Raw genomic sequence first — 19,984 nt, forward strand, 5'->3', positions numbered from 1 at the left:
AATAATTATTCACAAAAAACGCCATTCATATAATGATACAATACTATGTTCATTGACCTTTGACCTTGATCATGTGACCTAAAACTTGTCAGTGAAACTTGATTACCCCTATATCCACATTTTATACACTATATCTATAAACTTTGAAAGTTATGACAGCAATCTTATAATTACCCCTAAAATGGCCAAAGTTCAGTGACCTTAAATGACCTTTGACTTTGGTCAAGTGACCTGAAACTCGGAGGAAATGTTCAAAGATACTTGATTACTCTTATGTCTAAGTTTCATGAATTAGATTCATAAACTTTCAAAGTTATGGTGGTAATTCAACAGATACCCCCCCCCCACATGGCCAAAGTTCATTGGCCTTTGGCCTTGGTCATGTGACCTGAAATTCGCACAGGATATTCAGTGATACTTGATTACTCTTATGTCCAAGTTTCATGAATCAGATCCATAAACTTTCAAAGTTATGATGGTAATTCAACAGATATCCCCATTATGGCCAAAGTTCATTGACCTTTGACCTTGGTCATGTGACCTGAAATGCGCGCAGGATGTTCATTGATACTTGATTACTCTTATGTCCAAGTTTTATGAACTAGACCAATAAACTTTCAAAGTTATGATGGTAATTCAACAAATACCCCCAACTTGGCCAAAGTTCATTGACCTTAAAGGTAAATGCTAGTTTTGGTAACGATATCAAAATGAGTTCGTACAGAATCCAATGAAATGACCACCAAAGTGTCTGTTTGTATAAATAAAACGCATGTGGCAAAGGATTCTGGAAGAAATTGTGTAATTGCTGAGAAATCAGCAAATAAGCACAGGATTCGGGTAGAGCGTCGGGCCCGACGCTCAAAGCAATAATTATACACTGTCCCACGTGCGCTTATCTGTGTTGGGGAAGTTCAGTCTGAACATTATTCAGCGTAGATTTCAAGATTTCACAAAGTTCAGTTTATGTAACTGTACCATGCAGATCTAGATCCTCGATGATATACTGACAATTAAGCCTGGTTTTACAGACTTTCTCATGAAATCAGTGTTTACTGCAACTACTGGAATTTCTCTTTAAATGACTTTTGACCGTAATCATGTGACCTGAAACTTGCACAGGATGATCAGTGATACTTGATTATTCTTTTGTCCAAGTTTCATGAATCAGACCCATAAACTTTCAAAGTTATGGTAATTCAACAGATACCCCCAATTTGGCCAAAGTTCATTGACCCTAAATGACCTGTGACCTTGGTCATGCGACGTGAAACTCAAGCAGGATGTTCAGTAATACTTGATTAAATTTATGTTCAAGTTTCATGAACTAGGTTCATATACTTTCTAAGTTATGCTGTCATTTCAAAAACTTAAACTTCGGTTAAGATTTGGTGTTGACGCCGCCGCCGTCGGAAAAGCGGCGCCTATAGTCTCACTCTGCTATGCAGGTGAGACAAAAATGAAATACCATGCTTGCTCCTTGGGTTTATATTAAAATGTTCTGATTGTGTTAGACCATGATGTTCTATAGCCTATAAATGCAACAATGTGGTATTAAAATGCTATACGATTTTCAGGTCTCCAAATAGTACAAATAAGGTTGTATTTCCATGCAAAATAACTGCTGATGGGTGTACCTCAAGGAACGGTACTTGCACCATCTTGTTTTTGTGTGTTTATTAAAGTTATATCACAATCACTTAAATGTTTAGCAATACAAATATTATATAGTGATTAATTTTTTGTAATTGGGAGTAAGGAAGAGAAAATAACACGATAAAGTCAATTCAATTTGATTTTGCGAATCATTTCACCAACATTGCTCCGTTCCTTTGGACTGCCACACTATGAAGGTACACCCCAGAAAACGTGATCTGAATACGCCACTACCCCGTGTCATGTTCAAAAGGGTGTCGATTACTATATAAGTTAAACGATTCCTGTGTGTATTTGACGCTGGTACAATGCCCTCGTCCATTTACACTTCAACTCAAGTGGATGCGTAAATGATGTTGCCTATGATACCAGATATGTCGTGATATTTAACCATCCATGAGATTTGAATAGATAAGTTAAGTGCATCTGGAAAAAATTAAGTGTCAGTAAGGGGGGAGGGGGGTAGTCGTGACATTCAACCAACTATTATTTGCATAGGAGAGTTAAGAATCTTTTTTGAAATGGCTTCAGGGATGAGGGGGAGGTGAGATGTACAACCGCTGCCACATAGAGTGCATAGAAAATGTAGGCAAGGCTTTTTCCATTTTAAATGGAAGGGGGAGGGCAAGACGAATAAAATGTGATGTTTTGTTCTTAATATAATAATAGGGGTGAACTGCGAAGTGCTTCGGACTTTCTGCTGTAGCTAAAAAGACCAAAAAAGTTGACCAATCTTGCCTTTTCCCCAGCCATGGAGTAATTTCCTTCTGCAAGAAATTTATCCACATTGTGCTGCACTCAACCCAGGTGAGGTGAATGGGTACCCGGCAGGATTAATTCCTTGAATGCATGAGCGCTGAATGGCAGCTCGAGCTAAAGCCGGGGTAATAACAATAACAACGCGCCTCGGAATATAATATTTCTAAATAGATGGCGCTATATAAATGCCTATTATTATTATCATTATTATTAAAGGTGCAATGGATTCCTCTATCACTTTCGAGAGGAAAACGTAAGTTCGGAAAAAGAGAGGACATAAACATAACAATAACAGAACATTAAGTCTACCCGACGGAACTAAAAGTTGTGCTCGTGAACCCTTTCAATATTTAGTTGGACAAAGAATGTCTGAAAATGTCTTTAAGAAAGTGAAATCCTGAACATTAAATCCCTTGTGATATTATGTGAAATGTAAGAGGCAACAAGAATTGAATGTCAGTTTTTACAAATTTCAGTTGATTGGTATGAAATATCTTCTGATGGGTAAGTAATCGATACCATAAAAAGAAGACGAAGAAGAAAAAAAAAACATTAAGCGTCTTTCATTTCTCGGAAGACATACGATATATACCCATATTTTATTTATTTTAATAGAAAGCAATGCCCAAGACATATATTTATTTATTCATTAGAAAAAAATTGTCTCATTCAACGTTGGAAATCGATTTTTAACAAGTATAAAATAGAATCAAAGAAATTCATAATTATATTTCCGTAAAGTAATGGTACGGATGCCTTATTAGATAAAAATAAGTTTCTCGATTAGGTAGTGAATTGTTTGACAGATCTACCTCCTGGGCAAATAGAAGCAAATAGTAAAATAGGAACAAACATTTCCTGTCCTTCACACCGTCATAACCATGCCCATATTATGCTTGCCCGACATACCGCCTAGCCACAAAAGTGACGTGTAATGAAACTTACCCTTGGTAGGCACTATTATATCAACACTTTAAGAACTTGGGCCGATTTCATCAAACCTTTTATAAAAACAAATTTGCAGTATCGGTTTTAAGCTACTGAAATAATTCAATTTGATTGGCTGATAGTGAATTTGTTATAGAAATTGTGCATTTGCGATTGTAACAAGCCTTTATGAAACTGGACCCTGGTTACAATGAACTACTTTATGCATGATATGAATGTAGTGGAGCTAACATGAATGATTGACCTGAAAACTGTGAACCTAAGAAAGATCATTCACTTGATATTGTTTGTTTTTATCATGTTTGAAACATGATTCCGTCGAACGCGAGGAGACCTTTGTATCCAGCGTGAAAAAGACAATGCTAGTGCCATCATATTGGGTTATCGCGTAGGGTTGTTCAATCGCGTATACCCGATCATTCGAGATAAGGGCCCCCGAAAATCCCGAAACGTTGGGTCCAGTTTACCCGACCATTCGAGAATTTTGCTATAAAATTTTCACATCGGGTAAACTATACCAGACCTTTCGGGAATTTAACGTGCCCTTTTTTTCGAATGGTCGGGTAAAATGGAACCGACGTTTCGGGTCCTTTTCTCGAATGGTTCGGGTTTCGCAATTACCCGACCCGACGCGATACCCCGATGTGATGGCACAGGTCATGGTATCTACGGTAGATATGAAGTAATTTGTTTACCATTATGTATATGTGAAGACAGCTTTCATGTGTATTGGGGCCTGTGGGTATACGGTATTAATGTCGATATTTAATTCATGAACAGTATATTCATACATTATTTTTCAAACGCAAGCACTATAGGGTATTGTAACTCGTAATAAAGAGAACATTTGCCCCCGGACATCAAGGTTTTATTTCGAGAAAAGGAAGAAAATGTTAGGAAATATGTTTCTTTGTGAAATCAAACGCGAGAAAAGTTTGCCAAATCCCCAACAAATAATGGCTATGTTACGATTATTTTTAATAACATTTTGTTACGTCACATGAGAGGGGTTCTATCTAATCAAATACCATATTCCCAAAAAGGATTTGTTTTTGTCGGGTTTTTTTTTGCTTGTTAGAGTCCTTTTCCATGCTGAAGAAACTGCGAACAGGCTTGATTTTCGGTGAAGCATACAGTATCATGAAATTTGCCTAAAGTTTGAGGTAACATCTATCGTCTTTCACTACCATGCATCATTTTTCTTTTCATTTAATACGGATTTTCGTTTGCATTAGATATTGATTTCTTACATTAATTGATGTACATCTGACAGATTGATTTATTGTTTTATGTTTTTTTCCTTTATAGCTCTTCATAATGTCTTGATACCAAGCCAGAGAAGGTCATCTCACTCACCATGGCTACTATCGATAAAAACACCTCCATCGCTCCGATGAGCACAGCATTCACTTCCGGGAACCAAATATCCGTCGAAAACTGGCTCGTTCCAACCATCTTCTTCTTAATCACCCTCATTGGGGTCGTGGGCAACTTCCTCGTCATCTACGTCATCATACGTCATGGTCAGATGAAGACGGTGACGAATTACTACATCGTCAATCTCGCGATCACCGATGTATCTTTTTTGCTCTGCTGTGCACCGTTCACGGCCATTGTGTACGCTATCCCGACGTGGGTTTTCGGGAGGTTTATGTGCAAATTCGTATTCTTTATGATGCAGGTAAGGCTGGGTTAAAATGTCCACTTACAAATCCAACACTGCTAAAATATTGTTTAAGCCCGTTACTCTAACACATATTTTTCAAGAAACTGTTTAAACTTTTAAACAAGTTATTTAAGAGGATTGTTCAATAAACAGGTTGTTTATAAAAACTTTCAAAGTTTACAGTGTACAGTTGTTTATACTTTTAACAAGCTATCTAAAGTTTCAGCAATAATTGTTATAGTGACAGGCTTGAACAACGTGTTTGAAGTTTAACAAGTAAAACACTTTTAATGTTTACAGTGTACTGTTGTTTGAAATTTTAAACAAGTTATTCAAAAGTTTTAAGAACATTTGTTCGAGTGACAGGTTTGAACAGCATGGATTGCTTAAATGTTAAACAGCGTTCTTACAGCGCGCAGTCACAACGGCGAAACCAATTGTTTTCTGCCCACAAGAACTGTAAAAATATTACCAATGCTATCTATACCATTGGTCGCTTTGGAACCGATTTTGTTGATGTGGCTGTAGCTAGCGTAAAGCGGAATGCCAACCTAGATGGTAAGTTGTTTTAAACGGAAAGATTATCAAAGAAGGAGAATGGTAAAAGTTTGGGTAAAATCAGACTATCGATAAGAAGGTCATGGAATATCAAAAGTTGAAAAAGTTCTGATCTCCATAAATGGGAAGAGGCCAAAGTAACCAACTTGTCAATGTTAAGTCAATATTAGCCAGAATTCTGGTACATTTTAACTAATAAATTGCTTGATCCTGTCTATGTTCTTCGGTCGGAAACATGTTCGGCAACACGTTGGATGTTTTAAGTTCACCAGTCCCTTTTCAGAGTGAATGTGGAAAAGGTCTATAAATAATTTCACCCCCGCTCCAGCCAGTCATGTTTGTGATCCGGGCTTCATCGAATAAGCCACTTAACGTATTCATTTCATGTAATAGAACTCCCGTCTAGGCGTGATTTTATACAACAAAAATACCCATGGCATGCAAGGTATGGCATTGACATTTAAGTTTGATTAAGGGCGACAGCTACTCCAAGATATCTCAGTTTGGGTGCAATGTTGGAGCAAAAATTTGGTACTGAATCAAATAAGATGGAAAAGATAATTTTAAAATCCAGGTTCAAGTTCAGTTTTCTTCCAACATAACACGGGGTATTTTTGTTTCCTTTTGTAGATGAATATCGTCATAAGCATGTGAAACCCTTCACTTTCGTCAAAACATGGTGAATGTCTGCTTGACAGGATGCGATATTGGAGAGCAGAACGCAATTTTGTGAGATTTTATAGAGGAGGGTGGGGTGAAACTGCCCTTTCCCGTAGACTGAAGTTCAAATTTGAAAATCAATGGGGATGTCCCCCGCCCAGAACAAACGTCAACACAACAAGTACAAAAACTGTTCCTTCCCTTTGTTTTCTAAAAATCTCTGTAACTATTTTTACTGAAAGCTTCAGCCATTTTCAGCCCTGAACAGTCTATGCTGTTTAGCAATTTGACCATTGTGTGGTCTTCCACATACCTTACAATTATGATGCCAATATAATAAAATCGCCTAAGAGGCTGAACAGTCTCATTCCATCGAGGAATTATTTTGCTACTGTTAACATCATCTAAACATTTCAATTTGAATAACTGGCTGGAAAATAAGCGATGTTCTTAAAGAAGAACATCATTTTGCCGCATAGGCTTCTGTATAAATTCAAATTTGGGTCCAATGTATTTAAAATGTTAGCAGTTAAAACTGGCAATTTTAAACTGTCTTTTAGTGTCCATGAAATTGAGTTCAGTGTTTATTTGCTTATTTGTTTGTTGTTGTTTTTCCGATCAACTTTCAATGCCTTCTTAAGGCTTTCTTTCCTGTCTCATACTCCACCTTCTAATGTTAATCCCACTTGGCCAGAAGCTAGGATACGTCACAGTTCCCGCGTTGTCTTTACATATTACGATGTGGAAGGAATTGACCTTCGCATCCTCATGACTTATTTTTTCAGGTTTTACTTCATCAATGTTCTTCTCAGTTAAATAGTCATGAAGTTGTTTCTCACTATCTCCTTTACATGCACAAAAAATCGCGATTGGGTCTGGGAGTAGATCTCAGTCCTTTAACGTCTTCCGCGTTACCTGAAATATGAGACCTTTTCTTGTCGTCTGTTCCTTTCTATTTTTTATGCTGCTCAGTTGTGAATCTGGAACCATCCTCAATGGCATTCAACCGATTGTCCCCTCTCCTCTGATTTAAAGTATGACTGCTTTGGTTACTCGGTACATGCTGGGATGTCCTGGCAACACCTGCAGACCTTGATGCTGGCTTCTGACCCATAGGCGTAGTTGTAGAACTTCCTCGCGCCACAATTTCTGACAGAAGTGGTTTATTTTCAGTGACTTCTTGGCTATTACTCGTACTCATGTGACCTTGATCTACATGTATATTACCATGTCATCCATTTCGACTTGATGTGCTTTAATCTCAGAGAGTGAATTTTCAAAAACTTTGAACTTTGCTTAAATTTGTGCAAGCCTTTCTGCAACGCTCAAATCAGACATGCTCTCAGGATCTATCCTAGGAATCTTAGCCCGTTTGACAGCGGCACAAAGAAGATCAAATTCTCCATTCTCATCGATATCTGATAATGCATCAATGATATATCGCAAACCTTTTTCTGAGCGATTTTGAGATTCTTTTACGATTTTCTTTGTTTCTGAGGAAATGAGTTCACCAAATTCCTGAATCAACCTATTCTTAGTATCAACAATCTCAGCATGAGCAAGATTACATGTCATCACTTTCACCTCTTGCTACCTTCCATCATTGTAATGTCGCTTTAAAAATCGAGAGAGTGTTATTCTGATTTTATTAGCCTACATCTAAAACAGAAGGCATCATTATTTATGATCACCCGAATGCATGCATTGTGTTAAATATGTGCATATCGAAATGCCAAACAGCACATAAAGCCCGGGGCGTAGGTTCCTTCTTTTAAACAGAAGGCTCAATTTTTGTTTGTACCACTCATCTTTACGTCAAATGGTCGAGGCAGATCAGAAAAAAAGATTGATGACTTTTTATAGCAGTCAGACATTGATATCCCAGATGGCACTTCGCGTCTCTCCTTCGCGGAAGCTTTACACCCCGGCCACTTTACTCAGTTTTCATTTCATAACGGTCTGTAGCTCCGAACAGGTCGACTGGGACCTGGCTATAACATGGCTTTCGTCATATGGGGAGTCCATGACCTGATGAAATTCATGTAAGCTCAAATATTATGATCACTTTAACTTGAACAACCACATTTTCTTAAATCAGAGTGGTTAAGAGTTTTCAAGAGTTTCCATGTCTTAGGCAATTGCTAAGCACTCGACATGATCGACCAGGTTGGTTTGTATGTGGTTATGAGCCACGCTGAATATTGCCCTGAGGGAGCCCCTTCTATCATGCATTAATTGAATAAATGGCAATTTTCATTTAATCTGCACCGGTATGGAACCCCCTCTCAGAAAGAAAACAAAAGGTGGAATAATATTGAATTAATAATATAGGCCTAATCTGTCAAATTGATTTATTTTCATTATCCTGCTGACAAGAAAAAAAGAGCCCATCTTATCGAAACTACAATGTCATATCAGTAGAATAAAGCTCCATCAATCATTCAATCATTTAATCAATCAAATCACAATTAATTGTACATTAAAAACACATAATTTGTTACATCACTCGCTCGCACGCTTACAGTTTTTATGTTAAAATCAAGTTGTGCGAGATGATTGGGACCCCAATGGTCGATGTATATTTCATTTATTAAGAAAACAAAGAAGGATATAAGGAGATGGGTGGTATTTCGATTTCGACATTATCTTCATAACTGAACAGAACTAAACCCAATGGCCCGTATTCTGAAGTCAGGTTCAACTTAAACTCAGGTTTAAAGTTGTGGTTTAAGTATGGGAAGCCAAAAGTATCAATTTTTTTATTAAGTTGTACGTTTTTTATGTTTACTGTGCTCTTTCCTGATTCACTTTAAACCTGAGTGTAAGTTAAACCCGACTTCAGAATACGGGCCAATAAGATCAGACTCAATAATAACAATTCGTAGTTATAGGATCATGTATCATTATCAATATAATTAGTTTTATTTCATCATTGTTATTAGTTATGTACTGCGCTTTTGAAACAAGTCAACCATTAATCCATCGGTTAATGCCTCACTGACATTCCTATTGTGAAATGTCATTAATATTCAAAACGCCACGACCGCAAGTTGTTTTCGAACAAAAACTAACTTTATAGACCTATGGGTCCCTGTTTAGGGTGGTTAATGTCAAGGAAAGTCTTAAAAGGCCATCTGCTTGATAATGTTGTCGAAGAGGCAAGACACGTTATTTTCAGAGTCCAAAATGTTATAATGTCGTCATCGCGTAATAAATAATGATAAAGTAAATCAAAATGACGAAATATCAATACAATAAGGGTGTTATATCGACTTGATATATTACCATCTCGTTAAGTTAATTGCGCTTTAAAGCTTCAGTTGCTTACCTATTATACAATTTTAATTCTAATCTATTCCCCCTATCATTATTCTTAATTCACCGCACGCGCCACGATAAATTGATTCGGTCACGTCGACGCTGAAATGCCTCAGTGAATTATTTTCACTTGTCACGGTTGAACACGTATTCATATTTGAGCTTTTAATATGCGGCATGGTGGAAATGCAGAAAACCTTCTTTAAATTACATAGTTGTTACCAAACAAAGATATATTTTCGCAAAATCTGCATCAAACAATAAATATAATGTCTGCTTCTTCCCTGAAAAATGTCCGTATTTTGTTAGCCCTTCCCCTTATTCTTTTTTTTTGTTCTTCCTTTTCATTTTCTGATATTTCTTCTTTTTCTTTATACATGTATTCCACTTTTTCTTTTATTCCCATAGCATCGCCCTTTTCTTCATATTTTCTCTCTGTCATTTTAACCTTTTGAACTATATTTCTTTGTCCCCCCCCCCTCTCCTCCATCTTCTTCTTATTCTTCTTCTTCTTCATCATCATCTTCTTCTTCTTTTTCTTTTTATCCTCCTCCTCCTACATCTTCTCTTCTCCTTTTTCTTCATCTAGATGTGGTACTTTTCCACCTGCTCTCGACTTCCTAGTTGTCTATTCATTGGAACCATGTTCACAGGAAATGCAGTAGGTGATTGTCTATCGAAGTAATGAGAAGCATTTTCTTGTCCAAATCCCCAATCAAGGGTAATTCTTTTCTTGGAAGGCGAAGCCTGGATTGAACGATCGTTACCTTAACCTGAATCGACAATAATGCTCATCAGTGGCTGGTGATAGAGGGTCGTCTGCAGTCCTCTTCACAGACGCATACGAGTCCCCTCAAAAGTAATATGAATAAATAAATAAATGAATAATGAATACATGAATAACTAAATAAATGAACAAAAACTTGTAAAAACAATGAATAAAGTTGAATTTAAAAAAGGGGGAAGAAAAAGAAAATATAAAAATAGTAAATATAACTAATAATAAATGAAAAACAATTTGAGAATATAAAAAGTGAAATGAATTAATGAATGAAATATATCAAACAGATTAGAATTAAATAAATTTGAACATATTACAATAAACTTGTGTTAAATATGAGGCGAAATGATATCAAAACACACACATACATATTTATTAATTTCCTAGTTCAATGTACGTATAATAGGAGCACTGTAGAATGTACATTTCAGGTTTCATGCTCCACATTGCTAGTGTGATTCAAACCCATGATTTATGACACAAAATTAGCATCTTTACACTCTTAAAAACGTTGGGCAACATACGGTCCACACAACAATTGGTTAAAACTTTATCAAATTCTGAGTAGCTTTAAACCAATAATGTGTGCTTTTGGTGAAAACTACACAGTATTGGTTGAAAACTACCCAGAGTTGGATAATGTTTTAACCAATTGTTGTGTGGACCGTATGTTGCCCAACGTTTTTAAGAGTGTATGACACAAACACATACCTCACGCATACCCATGCACACTAGAGCACAAACGCAAAATAAGTTCAAAGTTCTTATTTTTGCTGTCATTTGATTTCTAAAGACGACTTAAATCATGCCAAGAAGATTTAATGGTCGTATTTACCCGTTTAGTCTTTATTCACTAGAGTTGACTATTCCTGTAATTCTGCGATTCGTAATTTTATGTTTTTGATGATTTCTGGCGCCGTTGAAGGATACGTCATACCCCCTGAATTTCACCTACTGCAGGAACGATAAGGACACTTTAGATGCCATGTCAGATGTCTTCTTTCAATCGATCTGTCATGTAAACCCCATTATTCAGAAATCTAACCACTTAAGATGTGTTGAGATCAACAAAGAAAACACAGATACTTTGGGCAATGCAGGTGCAACACAATGATTCTTTTTTTTAAATGCATACCTCGTAATCACTTTAAAAAATTCGATAATAAACCACGAGAATCTTTCTATTTTAGTACTGGTTAGATTTTATAATAAATGACCTTAACGGAATTTGGATACAGGTACTGAAACCGCTATTATCGTCAATATTATACACATCATCGTGAAATAAACATTGAATGACTTGGGCCCGTCTTACAAAGACTTACGATTGACCCGATCAAACACATCTATATGGATAGCCAGCAATGCCAACATCTAAAATGAAAGTTTGCTAAAAGAAAATTCTAGATATATGATGTATACTCATACATTCATCGTTATCTTAAAATTCGGTGTGATTTTCTTTGTTTACAAAGGATATTTTCATGTAGGAAAATTATGACATTGATGGATTTCCATATAGTTGAGGTTGATCAGGTCAATCGCAGCTCTTTGTAAAACGGGACCCTGGTGATGCAAACGACATCTCCACCTTTCCTTTTATTTTTTATGAGATCAAATTTTGATCAATCTCTTGTCACAGCATAGGCTACATTGTACATCAAAGATAACCCCATCCCCCCAAAAAACGGAACGGTTAAAAAAGGGCTTCCTTTTAAAAACTATCGAGAAAAAAAATGAAAGAGGAAGACTTCTGCCCATTTACCCTCATGACTTATCGATGTATAATGATACAAATCCCTGTGGGGAAAAAATCACACAATTCATCCACAATTCTTCTCCTTCAACCATAAACATTCTAGCTTATTTGCTGGCGGCTGTCGCGGTGTTTTCTGCCACATGCATGAATGATTGCCGTATATTTATCATTAACGGAAGCGATGCATTCTACCTGGAAGTCATTTTCATTCATCATTTTAAGATTAAATGCGAAGCAGAGTAAGAAAAGGGCACGACTGTACCATTAATAAGGCTGACGAGGTACTTAAGCTTGAGAACGATGCCAAATGCGTGGCGACTTAATAAATTAGCACATGAGCCTTAGGCTGAGTCGAAATGTTTAAAACTAAATCTGAGTAATCGCAGTGAGAAAGAATTTCGAGAGAAAGCCTTTAATTTAAAATCATGGTTACTTGTAAATACATCAATTAATGCTTCGTAAAATGTGGCATATAGTTTACGTCGTAAACTTTTTCGTCGAGTACGCCGCGTATCGCCAACATGCAGTCATATATATCTACGTGCTCATTTTCTACAATAATTTTGTTCGCACAAATTTCTTAATCGTTTGAATACCAACGCTTGGATGCTCGTTTTGTTAGATTCGTTGCGAACTTACTTTATGACCACTCTCACAATTAGAAGTTACATTTACGTCATCTTATGATTTATATCTTTGGATAAAAAAATGTTATATCGGGGATAGACCAAAGAACTAATAGAATACGATTTACCGTAACTGCATATGTGGTAGGGATATGACAAATAAACTCTTTTAAACTTTTAAAACTGTTAAAAACAGTAGTGAAGAGTAGTCGAAGCCCAAGTTATGAATATGTGTTAATCTAGTAATAAACTTGGGTAATTTACATGTAATACAGGCTTTGTATTTAGTTCTTTTGAACGTTTTTTTCTTAATTAGAGTGCTGTTTATCGCGGTGAATTGATGCCTTAGATAATGAATTCACTGAGATTTTAAAAACTTACCTTTCGTTTATTTTTCTTTTGCAGGTCACTGCCCAAGCAACTTGCCTAACATTGACTGCAATGAGTGTTGATCGATACCGAGCGATAGTGCGTCCCTTGCAATCGTTGAAGACCAGAACAACTCGAGCTGCTGTAATCATCAACGTCTGTATATGGGCAGGTGAGATCAGATATTCTCGGCCCAGCACGATTTCCTATTTGTGGGGGAAACACATTTGTATAGCAAAAAAATGGAAATTATGTATTTACCACAAATGTGCAACTGGGGTAGCAGGGGGGCAACCGGTTTCTGTGTTTTTTAGTCGTGAAGACAAGAAGGTGAATAAGGGAATAAAAACAACAAATAGGGATCAGCTAAAAAGAAGAAAATTTAACCAAAATCACCTTCATTTTGTAGTGAAACTTTTTTTTCTTGGGGGGGGGGGAGGGTTGTCAAATGTTTCTTCCAAACCAGCACCACCTATTGAAGAAATCGTTCCCAGGGCCCCCCTCCCCATTAAAATACCCTGGACTCCTGGAGTCACACATAGCTGTGTCCACCCCCTCCCAACTCTCTCTAAATATCCGCTCTCTTTGATAGTCCTTTGAACAGGGCCCCCGTTTCATAAAACTTGCCATGATAACATATCCAAAAAATACTTTAAAGTTAATGAAATCATTCTATTTGCAGGGGCAGAAATCTCTCCCAAACGGTAGGGGGACAAGGGACTGGAAAATTTGACAAGCAAAAAAAAAAGGTTTTCACCCCAAATTTAAGGTCATTTCGACGAAAATAAATTTTGACAAGCAAAACAAAAAGGGTATCATCCCAAAAGAAAGGTCATCTCGTCCTAAAATACATGCATGTTTTATTTCGATTTTGAATGATGTATTTATCACCATCACAAAAGAACAAAAATAGTAGGGGGCACATTTGATATTGTGTCCCCCCTACAATGTTGAGTAGGGGGACACGTCCCCCTGGGATTTCCGCCTATGTCTATTTGATTGGCTGATATAAATAGCTTGAAATGATATGGAAAGCATGCATTTTTTTATCATAACAAGTCTTTAAGAAACGGGACCCTGATATTAAAGAAGAAAGAAGGAACAAACCAATCCAATTACAGACTAATTTAGTACATAGTATTTTTTTTTTTACCGAAATCTGCAATTTGGCTGAAGTTCGATGACTGCAGCTTACGTCATCGTAAGTTGAATTTTCACCCAAGTTCAACATTTCACAATCAATATCGTAAAGTGTCGGTTTCGCTCCAGGCTCGTGTTTCTAAATCCAGATTGGATTTAAGAGACTAACCAACATTCTTTAGATATCCCTCGTCCTCGAGAAATTAGTAAGGTGTGCATTCTAGAGTTTCATTTCAAAGAAACAGAGATAATGATAGAGAGAGAAAGAGACAGAGACAAGAAGAGAGAGGGGGAGGGGGAGAGAGAGGCACACACACACATAAATTAAGAGAATGAAATGGAAAAAGAAAAGGGAAAATACAATAAAAGGAGAGAGTTGATGGAGAGAAATATAGATGGAGAAAGAGAGGGAGGGAGACAGACAGACAGTGAGAGAGAGATGGGCAGTGGATGGGGGGGGGGTCTTGAAAATAATCAAAGAAACATGGATGCAATTCAGTTTTACAGCAGTACAAACCTAACCATTCATCACGTTGTTACCAATACGCCAAAGAGGTTAATTTGAAGATTTAAAGAGCATAGATTATAGTCGCCATCACACCGTCCCAACCTGATAAACCATAGAAGCAAAGCGACTGTAAAGTCAGCTCTGATCAACAATCTAATGTTTGGTATGAAATGTGATCTACATGTATGCTGGCCGGTGGCAACAAGGATATGCCTACACCGAGGATCCAAAACAAATCTAGAAAATGAAAGAGCGAAGTTGTCGAAAACAAATATTTACAAGAATTTCAAAAAGAGAAATAGATATTAGTGTATGCGTTTTTTAATCAATCGATATTATTATCTCTGCAAGTACAGCTACTTGAGACAACTTTCAACAACAGAAAATCGCTTTAATATACCATAAGTCTAATGGTATTCTTAGTCATGTAATACATAAGCTTGGGATCTTTCGGAATTGGCCTTTAAAGCATCAATATAAATATGGATAAGTGTGGTTTCTTTGAAACAGAATGTTATCCCACGGATTTGCATGCTTCGCTCCTGTTCTCTCCTGTTCTGTGGTATTGTTCATACCCCCTTTTCCTTTTTTTTTGGTTCTATTTCTTCTTATTTTCATTTATTCATGTTATTGATCGATTGTCCCGAATCCCTGGATCCTACACTTCGAGGTCGAAGCGTAACCGATGCATGCAACTCCTTCTCGCCACAATCATGTTATGTGTAATGCCCAAGTCACACAGGTTATATTGACTCCAGGCCGACCAGAGCTATTACGTTACAATTATCATACATTCGGTCAGTCTGGAGTCGATCCCGTACGTGTGGCTGCACCGTACTGTTCACCATTTTAAATCAAAAGACCATAATTTAAAAGGGAGATGCAAATAACAATAATCCCTATAATTGGACGATTGTGACTATCATGACGAGTAACGTGGATAAGATTGATATGTTTTGTGGTTATTTATTAATTGGTTTAATATATGTATTACTTTTTTGCATTTGTTTGTATTTTTGTCTATATTTTGTTGGGTTTTGGGGTGAAGGGGGGGGGGGTGCCCTTGTGTGAATTACGCTTTGAGGATAAAATATTATAGTTCAATGACCTAGTCACTTATGCATGTTTATTTTATTCTTTCATCCTATTCCGTGTGCCCATCACATAAAATCGTGGTCGCCTCCACCAAATGGAAGAGAATATGGTCTTCGTCTTCTCTCCCACTCTTTTTTTGGGTGGGGGCAATCAATCCATGCCCGATCTGCTATCTAGTTTCCTCCCCATATTCACCATCAATATTTATCATTCTAAGTAGCCTTTAATCATAATAGAATAACTTCTTTTTCGGGGAATCATGCCCTTGTCCAGACCATTGTATTGTTCCTGCTATTTTATTTTCTCGTTTAGATCCTTGTTTTCCTTAGGGAAAATAAAATATAGAACATAGTCGAGGATAGAGAGTGATACTCTGATGAAATGGGAGGTGGTGGGGAAGAACATGGAACCGTACATTGTTTAAAAAAACCGTGATTTTACAGAATAAAAGAGAAGATTTTGCAAAAAGCAATAACATAATCATTCTGTAAATTCATAAAACAGGATTTTTTCTGCAATTTAACTGAACAGGTATGTTTAAAAAGGGGAAAAGGGTGTTTTATTTAAGGAAATTTGTAAGATTCCATACACCAAATACCAATTTCCTGTAAGATTACGCAATCTGGTAAGATTACAGGTGTTTTCGAGACTCTGCTGCAGGAACTTCTTTTATTTTAAGGATAAATTTTCTAACAGTGTATGAGAAATATTAATCAAACATGGTCAACCACTCAGTTTATTTGACTCTCATATCTCCGTAGAAGGCGATGTAATTGAGTATCGAAGTTTCGACTGTCGATGCTGATCCGAATTCCATATCCTCACCCAAAATCACTGATACGACCAATACCGGTTAGTTTATTGGCAGAAGTAAAAGTGGCTGCACTTTACAAAATGGCTAGATCTGACATGTCTGATATGATTTCAGTATAATTTTTCATTCTTCATATCTGCGTGTTTTACTTTTATTTCTGTTTTTTTAACACAAAAGATTTATTGATTGGTCCTTATTTTCCAATGCATTGGCATGCGTGACTGCAAGTGAAAGCAAATTTGATGCCATAAAGGTTGAAATGTTCACCATGAAAATATAGTTTCTACCTTCTTTGTTAGAAGGCGTTTGGTTTGGCCATGATGATGGATGTGATTTAACAAATAATATAAATATGACTACAAATACGTAAATCAAATAGAAAAGAAAGAGAGTTTCTTTTATGATTACAGGAAACAGGTTAGTCAAGACCTAAGAATATATTTCATATAAATTTCATTCAAATACTGCAAATTCTATTCATAATCACCTTCAGGACTCCCCCCCCCCCTCCCGAAAACGTCATGCTGGTTAAAATTTGACACTTAGCATATTGTTGGATTATCGAGTCTACATTTTGATCTGATCACCCTGCCTTTGAGCGTACGGATTCTTACGATATTTCTACGTTCACCTTCAGAGTCGTTCAACAATCTCCAGTATGCCTTCAGGGGGCGTTTCAATCATACCTCGTCAGATCTGCCCTCAATAATTGCGCTCTTTCAAAGTATTTTCGTGGTGAATTTGGAATCACCTCCTTTCTCGCTTTCGCCATGAACCGTCATTTCAAGTGCCCTATTGTAAACATACCCTCGTTTTCTTTCCCTAATCTAGGCCAGTGTGTATTCAGATACGTAAGGCGTGGGGCCAGTAAAGGCCGCGACCAGATATTGGATTTTGACTGGACCCATACGAATAGCGATGTTGCCTCGGTCGAGCTCCAGTAATGGTGGAATGATCTCGTGGTCATATAGCGGGGCAATGGTTGTATAGGATATTTCATATAGGGCATATGGAGGAGAACAAAGCTGTTAAAAAGGGCGATTAAAGGGAATTCCTATGTTATGTGCATATGCACAGACTGGTCGACAAGGTAGTACATGAAATGTGTCTCATACCTTAATTTGATGATTTATAACAAGGGATTTAAATATTGTATAAGCTGTTTGAATTTTGTTTTTGTTTTCACCTATTTCCGTAGAGATCCGAAATCCTCATGAGACAGAAAAAAAACTCATTTTCAACGATACATAATCATACACTTTCAACATTGTTACCTACCTGTATGTATGACAACTTAAATCAGAAGAAAGAAAATCGTCTCCAAATATTCTCATATCTAGCATTCTCATTTTATTTGAACGCCATATAATAAATGTCATTATATATATATAAATAGCGTCCATTACTTAAGAGCTATACAGGTATCGAGACTTTTTCGGAGCACATCTTGCAGGGAGCTGCGGAACGATTTTGAAAGGGGGATGACCATGCAAAAAAAAATCACAATAACATGGTCATTTCTACGTTTTCTGATGTTTTGGGGGGTAAAAGTGTTGGGGTTGAAACCAAACCAGCCCCCCCCCTCCGTTTCCGCGGCCCCTGTCTAATTTGAGCGTCACCTACTTATCTTAAGGTGAATTGAAACCGCCAATAACTTCACATCTTCAGTAGATAGTAGATAGCTCGTCATACAAATCCGTATACATTCGAGCACATGCACACATTCGAGCACATCCTGACGCTTATACACAAACATACATCTGCATGCACCCATGCATGCACAAACAAACTTTTTTTCAACTTACGATGACACCATATAGTTAAATACGTACTAACTCTATGGATGACACCCACACATGCGCGCCCTCACTATCGGATACTTGAAACACGCACACTTTCGAAAACACACACATTATCCAACATTCACGAACCCGCACACCACCTTACGCCGGACCTTACGTTATCTATCCCATTTCATGAGACACATTCCCCTCCTATTTTCTCTTTCTTATTCCTTTATTATTTAACTAATGTTGACTATCTTTCAAGAACCGACCGTTATATATCGATTTTTTCTCTTTGTCTTTTGTGTAAAGGTTCCGTGTGTGCAGCCGTGCCTACCGCTATCTATTTTGACGTGACAAAGTTTGGTGACACCCTTGTTTGTATCGACATGTGGCCCCGCCCGGAGATCTTCTACCCCGGATACGCCATCTACGGCATGGTCGCTCTCTACGTCGTGCCTCTCATCATCATATGCGTCTGCTACAGCATCATGCTGAGGAAACTATGGCAACGCGTCTCGCCTGGCGAGCAGACTAACAACGCTCAGGCGGTGATGGCGCTGCAGCAGAAACGCAAGATAACCCGGATGATCATGGTGGTCGTGTTACTCTTCGCGCTCTGCTGGCTACCCCTGTACATCTTCACCACGTGGTTTCGATTAGACCGGACTTTCCCGAAGAACAATGCAACGTATTTCTTCAAGGTGTTCGCCCATACGCTTTCCTACGCCAATTCCTGCGTGAATCCCTTTGTCTACGCTTTCATGGGAGAGAACTTCCGGCGGTATTTCAAGAAGGCGTTCCCGCTCTGCTTCAAGAAGAAGGAAGGGAGCGGAAACTCAACGCGAGCTGAGCCGGTTCCAACGGTGCAGCAAAGAGCAGCAGATGGGGAAAGGACTCAAAATACTAGATCTGTTATAGTAAGATAACAGTTCAACATAACGTCGTGAAGACTGCATGTAGGCCCTATTTACGATCAAGAAATTCTTTTGATATGTCCTGGGCATTTTGACCGATATTTTAAAACTAGTAGTCAAGATGTTGAAAATGCCATTCTCAGAAAAGTGGGTCCTTGTGCACGTGTAAAGCAATTCCTTGTTGATGAGCGTGACAAATTATTATTCTAAATGCACTGAAATATGGCGATAAATTCTCACACAACTAATTTTTCATGTGCAATCTTTGGTTAATAAACCTGTGATCACTGAAACTTTTTATGCCTTTTTAGTTTGTAAAGTAGTCATTTGTCTTATAGATATATAAGTATATAAATGGCAAATGGACGTATTTATTCAAATTCTTTAGGTTGTTTACGTCCATTCATTTTCATTGTTAACTTCATAATTTTATGCACGGTACCAATTTGCTGTTTGATTTGATTTGTTGTAATACAATATTCTACGATATGATCTTGAGAAATAATTTTGTCTGATTATTGTTATTATATTTTAATAACTTCATGAATTCTCTTAAATTGACTGGTCGAGAAAACGAGTAATACACAATAGAATTAGTCATTTTTATTTTGAACCCCACATGAGGT

At 37.3% G+C, this 19,984-nt stretch overlaps 1 protein-coding gene across 1 annotated transcript; it reads left to right on the forward strand.

Moving 5' to 3' along the window:
- Positions 1-3,931: 3,931 nt before the first annotated feature.
- On the forward strand, positions 3,932-19,588 carry LOC129274619 (G-protein coupled receptor 54-like). Its single transcript, XM_064108257.1, has 4 exons — positions 3,932-4,045; positions 4,697-5,044; positions 13,137-13,272; positions 18,754-19,588. Exons 1-4 carry the CDS (start codon positions 3,932-3,934, stop codon positions 19,368-19,370), a joined length of 1,215 nt encoding a protein of 404 aa, XP_063964327.1. The 3' UTR covers positions 19,371-19,588.
- Positions 19,589-19,984: the final 396 nt, after the last annotated feature.

This window comes from Lytechinus pictus, chromosome 13 (assembly GCF_037042905.1).
Source record: "Lytechinus pictus isolate F3 Inbred chromosome 13, Lp3.0, whole genome shotgun sequence".
NCBI lineage: Eukaryota > Metazoa > Echinodermata > Echinoidea > Temnopleuroida > Toxopneustidae > Lytechinus > Lytechinus pictus.